Raw genomic sequence first — 8,225 nt, forward strand, 5'->3', positions numbered from 1 at the left:
GGCGAGTGCTTCTTTTAGTTAGGACATTGCGTTGAAACCCAGGTGCAAGCACCATTCCCACAAGCTGCCACTGTTTCCTTGAACAAGGGCCCTTAACCCCACACTGCTTCACAGGCGCCGCACAATGGCAGCCCACTGCTCCCTAAGGGGGATGGGATAAATGCGGGGAGAGAGAGCTACTTTCATTCCTATGTACTTATGACAAAGTAGAATTCCATCCTAATGAGCTGGAATGGCCTTGGTCCTTCAGTCTGTCTCACCAATACTGAACCTCGTTCAGCACATAGATCCAAAAGCAATGCTCTATGGAGTCTGATCAGCTGATAAACTAGACATCATCCTGGTTTAGGAAAAATGTCCTCCAAATTCTCCTATTTCCAGTCTCCAGTATAGTTAAATCCTCCACTTGCACCATTATACACCAGTGGTACTAAAATATTTACAGTAATCCACATGGATTTCTCACACCTTGTTACATTAATATATTGATCTGTGGTACAACTCACCCCATTGATCGCTGTGGAGAAGAATGTTATCTTGAACACCCTATTCTGCACATTGCCGCCATGCCATCTGATATTCTGTCAGTTCTTTTTATTTATATTATAACTTCTGTTTGGCATTCAGAGCATAATACAAATGTTGGATTGTAGAAACCACAGAAAAACGTTTCTGGACTTCCTATATGACAATAAACATGGACTTTTAACCTCTCTGCATTCGATTTGTACTCAAGAGGTGAGAATTTCCTCCAAGTAGGACATTTTAACTGGAGATGCTCCTGAAGTTTCAATTCCAAGTCAAAAGTTGGAATAACACAACAAACAAGACTTCAGAATTCAAGATGGCATTAGCAGTAGGTATTCTCTCATTATTAGAGCGTTTGTAGCAAATCTTTATTCATTATAGAAGATGAAGTTAATTGTTCATCCACTACTTTTAATTGTGCATTGAAAAATGTTTTAGTGATGTTGCACAGAACGCCTCAAAGAACCGTGTTATTGTCAGTTATGGTTTTTAAAGTGGCCAAATACCAGCAATGAAGATTATGACCCACCATGTTTTTTTTTTTTTTATTACCCTCGGACAGACAGGGAACTGGAACACGGACACCTCAGAGATCTCATCAGTCAGACATCCCGGGTTGGAGAGAGTTGGGATGCAGCCTGTGTGTGTGTGTGTGTGTGCTCCAATGCATGCTGTTGAGTGAGAACCATTTGCTCGTTAGGTTCGGTTGAGGACCAAGGAGAGCATTATTTCCAGGTTAGGGTTAACTATGTACTGGTTAGGGTTAGTTAGACCAAAGGGTTAAATAGGAATGGAAAGCAATTGAAGTCAATGAGAATCAAAGCAAGGTCCTCCTTATAAATGCTAAGACATGAGCAGGAGTGTGTGTGTGTGTGTGTGTGTGTGAAGCTCAGGTGTGTAAATAAACTCGAAGCAGCTTCATCTTTAAATGGTCTCCGTTTTTACTTCATAGGTCATTAGTTACACATTTGTCCGTTCTCAGACCCACAAAGAGGTCATGATCTTTAATCAGGAGCAAACATGGCTGCCTAGCTCTGCCCCAGGTTACCATGGAGACAGCAGGATGGCACCACGTTTTTTTTTTTTTTTACTGCACAGGGTCGGGTGGGGCCTCAGCTTCCTGGTCGCTCGGCCCAGACATCTGCATGAAGAGCTCTCGCAGCTCTGTGATATCATCATCTAGGGTTGGCATGGGTGGGACCGTACGCTGTTCTCGTTCCTCGATGAAGTCCCACAGACGGACGTTGTTCATGAACTAAATACAGAAAACCGGGTCAGAAACCACAAACCATCGCAGCTCATGGAGAACTTCTATAAACTTCTAGCAGGTTCGTACCCGGACGTTTCCCTCAGAGCTTAGCTGTTTCCGAGGTCGGTCCGGTTCTGCCAGTCTTCCATCGGGGAAAGCATGAAGGTACAGACAGTTTCCTTCAAAGGGACACGTTCCGCGACCCTGATCGAAGTACTTACAGGCCTTCTTACTGCAGACAAAGGGGTAGATCAGGGCTGATTCTGATTGGCTGAAAGCAGGGGGGCGGGGTCATCAGGAACCTACCTGACACCTGACTTAAAGAGTTCGATCAGGTGATCCTTCTCCTCCTGGTCCTCCACCCAGTAAACCGATGGGATGACGAACTCAGAGATGATCCGACATTCTGGACATGACCTGAGACACAGAGAGAGAGACACCCTGAGACCGCCTGACAGAACCTCTACAGAACCCCCGAAGGAGAGCCTCTACAGAACTTTCTCTTCCAGCTGTAATATCTGTTTCTGAAACAATTTTAATGAAAGTTTTTGTTCACAAACAAGGAACTGGACATTAGTTCTCCAGCTCTAACATCAGATCAACAGGACACGCTGGAGGGACTATGTTTCTCGGCTGGTCTGGGAGCACCTTGGGATTCCCCCCAGAGGGAGATGCTTTTACTCCTTTGACTACTTGTGTTTACCACCATTATATCTTATATATGTATACATTTTTTTTTTTCTTTTTTTATCAACTCTGTTATTAAACTATCTCGATCAGAAGGAAACTGAAGTTCCCAGAATGATAGAACAATCCAACAATGCTTCTTTCATTTGTTATTCAGAAGCTAAATTAATGAATTGGTGAATTATTTGAGTCAAATCCACCTTTAAGCAATAAAAAATGTTAGTGAGAATGCAGGTAATTATTTTTAAAGGAATTTTGTGCATTTCCTTAATTATCTATAGTGCAAAGTGCAAATGCCCAGAGAATATGTGCATCGTTTAGAATGATTGTTGTTGCCTCCAAATGTCCCAAAAAAGAAATAAAATAAACCACTTGGTTTATTAAGAAATTTGGTTCATTAAAAAAATAATAGATTTCAGTGTGCTTTATTTTCCTTTTTGTGTGTGTGTGCTTGTGTGTGCGGGGGGTAATAACTTTCAGCCTTAGCTTGCTTCCACGGCTGTTGCTGATTTTTTTGTTTTCTCCAAATTCCCATAAAAGTGAGATGTTCATTAGTTGTTTTTCTTTATTCATTATTAAACTGTGAAATACTAATGATCAATTTTGTTATTGTAGTCATCTAAAAAGCAGTAATGTTTTTTAAGCGCTCGTTTCCAAAGAGCATTTTGCTTTTGACAACTTAGATCAACGTAATTCTTTAAGTGTTAATTATGGCAGTTATGTGGTGACGTCTCAGCAGCGGGGCAACCCACTCAATGAGGTGTCTACGTAGTCCTATCTACGTCACATGTCGGGTTCCAACTCACTTGATGATCTTGTTGGAGAAGTTCCTGGTTAAACGCCACTTCCTGATGCAGTTGAGGCAGAAGGTGTGGCAGCAGGAGGACAGGATCCCGAACCTTCGCTCCGACGGTATGGCCTTCTGGACAACCACCTCCATGCAGATGGAGCACACCTGCAGCAGAGCCAGTTAGCACGTCTGTCATCATGGTAACCAGCTCAGACCCTCACCACACCCACCTTGCCCTGGCTAAGCTGAGCTGCAAACGCCTTCTCCATGTCAGCCTCGAACGCCAGCATGCACATCTGAACACAGAAACCCACGGTGTTAGGTTCTGTTCCGCTCTGGCCTCCAACAGAACTTAGCTCTGTAGACACACCTTCTCGTGAGCTTTCCTCTGCTCGGGATCATGGGGGTGGAGCACTTGCAGTCTGCACACCTCACACAGGTCGCCGTGGAGATAGGGGCAGCTGTCTTCATAGTAACAATGTCCGGCAGCGGCATAGGGACAGAGTTGGTAGACCCCGCCCATTGTGTTAGACACTGCGAGAAGGACAGGTAAACAGGAAGTTAGCACATCTTAGTAAGAACATTGGCCAATCAGACGGCTGTGTTGAAGGCAGACCTGGTTCTGAAACAGAGCTATCCAACCCGGTTCTTATAGCATCCCGGTAAGAATGCGGCGCAGCGGCTGCCTCTGGTGCCAATGACTGTAGCCTTTCCGACGGGCCTCCGAACGCTCGGTCACTGCCCAGAGCTGAAGAGCAGAGATGGTTCTGTTAGTGGAACTGGACTGTGAGGTTCTGACGGGAACTAGGGTCAGCGGTGTAACAAACTGTCACCACAACTGCATCATGATGCAGTCCTGTGACACATTTAGTTCTTAGGAGCAGTTTGCTACAAATTTTATATTTTTATATTTGGGGTTTTTCCTTCAGCGAATATGAAGCAGACTGAACTGTAACCAGGAAATGTCTTAAACCATTTAATCAAATTTGTTGATGCTCTAATGAGCCACAGGGAAGAAAAGAGTAAACGTTTTCCAGATAAGGTTGGGCGATGTAAGGAAAATATAATATCACGATATATATTTGTGCTATAATCGCACAATATACGATATATATCAAAATAGGCTTAAATCACAAACAAAATAGTGCATACAATTGCACAGATATACTCATTTAAACCTTTGCTTTCAAATTTAAGACATTTTATTTCAACCACATTTTCACAAATAATACTGCCACATTATGTCTTTGGGTGTCAGTATTAGACCGTTAACAAGATCCAAGCAACCAAATAGAATACAGTGCAAAAACACACAATACTAAATAAAATGTGAATAAACGTAATAAAAAGCGTCTATGTTTCCCTCCATCTCTTCCTTCTTCTCTTATATAGGATAAATTTTTCAAACAACGGGATTGGCTTCACAGCTGATTTATTTAACGTTTTATTTGGTGTCCAAGGAGACGCTGACATGCCGATGACTTTTAGGTGGTGGAATAAATTTGTACTGCTACCTTTTGCAAAAAATGTTTTTTGGCGGCTCGTCTTACAAATTGGTGCCTTTTGTTCGACGCCCTCGGTGTGAAATCCAAACCACTGCCATAGAATGCTTAGCTGAAACACTTGCTGTCGCCATGTTTTGGCAGGAGAAAATAATCCTGTTTGGAGGGAGGCTTAATGATGCATTCAAAGTGTGTGGGAAAAATAAAACTCTCAGTGAAATAGATGCAGATGGCTTTGTGTTGTCAGGCAAAATTTGTACTCAATGGTTGCGATAGAGTCATTTTAAATATTGTGGGTGGGGAAACTTGAGATACATGGAGTATATGCAATATATCACCCACCCCTAATTTCAGTGTTTGGAATAACTGCAGCCAGTAGGAAATTATAGTAAATTATTATTTTGAAACCGAATTCTGATGTTATGAAATGTTCCACTATAGTGATAACAGTCCCTTTACACGTCCTGACTGTAAAGCTGGAGCAGGTCACTGAGCCTCCAGGTGTGGCTGCTTCATCAGTCAGGTGTTCCTGTAGTAACCTGTGGGTCCAAGCCCCTCCCACAGCAGTGAACACAGCGCAACCTTCATACTTTGTTTATTACCTCTGTCTCTTAGGACCATCGGCTTCCGCCCTTCACCTCTGACCCCTCTGCCTACACCTGCCTGGCCCTCCGAAGCTCCGCCGCCTCCTCCTCTGGAAGGTTTCACATGATCATACCTGCAAACAGCAAGGTGTTTTTATTAGCCGTCAGGTTATAATGTTAAAGCTGTAAAGTAAAGTCGTTACAGTATCAGAGTTAGAGTCGGGCCTCACCTGCAGCGCTCTCCGTAGGCACAAGTTCCTCTCTGATAGTATTTGCAGATGGTTGAGGGTTTGCTGTTGTTCACATCATGAGAGAACATACACTGGCTGCCCTCTCTGCAGACACCGTGGAGGAAATACCTGAAACACAGCACATCTGGAGGTAGGACTCATCTGGCATTCAGCTGAGCTTTAAGCCACTGAGTTTAGAAGCAATGCAAGTTGCGCTGAAACAATTAACTGGATTGATCGTGATTAATTGATTATTCAAATAATCGTCAACTAATTTAGTAATGGATTAATCCTTAACTGGAGTTTAGAGATTGTAAAATATGCCATTAGGTGACATAGAAACCCAGAGCAGTTATTGAAATTGTAAAAAGAATCTTTATATACATTTGCATTTAACATAAAAGCTTTTTCATCTGTCAATATGCTCCATTCAGAACTCCTGAAGTTTAATCGTTTTAGTTTCACCTGGTTTGATTTCATAAAAACTTGCTATCCAATTAATCAAAAATATAATAGACAGATTAATCGACTTGCAACATAATCGTTAGTTGCACAAGCGAATATCCACTATCAACATAATCTCATCCCAGAGAAGCAAACCCTGCAAAATCAATGACTTTTAAACATAATATCACGGATTGATTGACTTTAAAAATCTCACAGTGGAGAAATGTACTCATTACATCAGCTCAAATTGTCAAAAAGAGAAGAAGAAGGTGCCAAAGGAAGAAAAAGGTGCATAGGATACACACAGTATATACAGTGCATCCACATATGGCAGTTTTTTTTTTTTTTTTATAAATAGCAAGATTTATTATACAGGGCTATTGCACAATGTGTTTACATGGGTATTATATATATATATATATATTTATATATATATATATATATATATAGCTATTGCACTGGGTTGAACTGGTTAATAATAATTTCTGCAAAGTACCGTAAGATAACAAGTGTTTTTTCATTTGGAGACATTATAAAAAATAAAAAAAAAGCGGAGGTAAACTGAATCTTTATTGGACCTTTTTTAAAGTCCCACCAGGATCAGATCAGGTCCAGTTCTCCAGAGCTCTGCACCTACTCTAAAGCACCAGGACAGGATCACAGCAGTACCCAGGGTACCAAACCAGACTTAACCTTAAATTAACATGGACCCCTTGAGCTAAATGGTTTTAGAACTGCCTGGTTCTGACCTGTGTTAACATTTCAACCTCTATCAGTGATGATGACGTCAATATGATCCAATAGGTCCGGACATCTCCAGCACCTGGATGACATCTAGAACCAAAGATCCAACCTGGTGCTAACAGCGAACGGAGCACGCAGTGATTTCTATTGTAAACAATTGATCGATGAACCGATCAGATTAGCAGCGCGTGCTCACACAGAAGAGCTCACACAGCGCAGCTAGCGGCTAAAAACATTAGCGTTAAATAGGCGCGTGCGCAGCGACACGACTACGCTAGTAGGGCAGATAGCCGAGGAAGAGGCGAAGGAAAGTGGGGGACAGAAACACAGCCACAGTGCGGGCTCACCTGCAGGTCACCTGTTTGGTGCTCATCTTCGTCGCGGAGTGCGCTCAGCTGCCGGAAGTGTCCTACTGGTGTTCCTCTCCAAGAGCTCCGAGTGAAAGCAGCGGACAGAGCAGAAAGGTTCCCGCAGTAGCAGAGAACAATGCCGCTCTGTGAAACTTTAAAAAGGCTCCTCGCTTTAACTGAGCCTAAATGCTTAATAGATAGTTGTTGAGACTAATGGAGGGCAGCTCCTGCCCCAGTAAGGAGGCGTTGTTCTTCTTTTTTATGAAGATTTATTGGCGGATGGCAAGCAGCCAAATTTTGCATTTACCGCCACCAACTGGTAAGGAGTGTGAATTACAATGTCTATGTCTTACTGAAACTGACAAAATAAAAAATAAAAATAGAAAAAACAACAACAAAAAAAGCTGTGATTGGTTTATACAAGAAGCAAACAACAAAGAAAAGGAATGTTCTCCTAGAATCAATGAAAATTAAGCATTTATATAATCTACCCTGGATTAAGAAATGAAATATGGTTTTAAAAATTGTCAAAAAGCACAAAAACAATTGTTATTTGAACCAATAATTTCCATCTTTATTATCTTAAATGTGCATATTGCAACCTTTATTATTCATGATGGCAATTTTTTATCATAATTTATTTGATAATAATGTAGACTAACCTGTCAGTATTTTAAGGGGATTGTTTTTTTTTGTATAAAGCCACAAATCAACCATGAAAGTGAAAAAAAGGTAGAAAAACCCAGAATTAACAGAGAGACAGGGTCTGTCCTAGGTGCTGCTGGAGGAGCAGAAAAGAGGAGCTAAAGGTACAGGTAAAGGTTACTGTATTGTAGAATTGGCTTCTATGTGTTTCTTCTATAGATATAGAATGGATATTATTGTAATTTATTTTGTCTTGAATTTATCTTTTTATATATATATATATCCTTTGGTAAATTTTGTGTGACTTTGTAGTCAGAATATTCATTAAGAATACTTAATTTATTCAGATCTAGGATATTCTAGTGTTCCCTTTGTTTTTGAGCAGTTTAATAATGTTATAGAAGTTTATGTGCTAATTTACTGCACTGTTAAGGTGACATAGCATTTTATCAGTTCTCTGTTCCCCTAT

The 8,225-nt window shown here is 41.2% G+C and overlaps 1 protein-coding gene across 1 annotated transcript; it reads right to left on the reverse strand.

The window, feature by feature from the left end:
• Positions 1 to 1,437: 1,437 nt before the first annotated feature.
• Positions 1,438 to 7,320, reverse strand: mkrn2 (makorin ring finger protein 2). The gene is made up of 10 exons (XM_015403277.1): positions 7,109 to 7,320; positions 5,571 to 5,699; positions 5,359 to 5,474; positions 3,871 to 4,002; positions 3,625 to 3,788; positions 3,485 to 3,550; positions 3,271 to 3,419; positions 2,084 to 2,194; positions 1,865 to 2,009; positions 1,438 to 1,783 (listed from the first exon to the last, which is right to left on the reverse strand). Exons 1-10 carry the CDS (start codon positions 7,132 to 7,134, stop codon positions 1,616 to 1,618), a joined length of 1,206 nt encoding a protein of 401 aa, XP_015258763.1. The 5' UTR covers positions 7,135 to 7,320; the 3' UTR covers positions 1,438 to 1,615.
• Positions 7,321 to 8,225: the final 905 nt, after the last annotated feature.

Source organism: Cyprinodon variegatus, unplaced genomic scaffold (assembly GCF_000732505.1).
Source record: "Cyprinodon variegatus isolate N-32 unplaced genomic scaffold, C_variegatus-1.0 Scaffold1476, whole genome shotgun sequence".
Taxonomy (NCBI): Eukaryota; Metazoa; Chordata; class Actinopteri; order Cyprinodontiformes; family Cyprinodontidae; genus Cyprinodon; species Cyprinodon variegatus.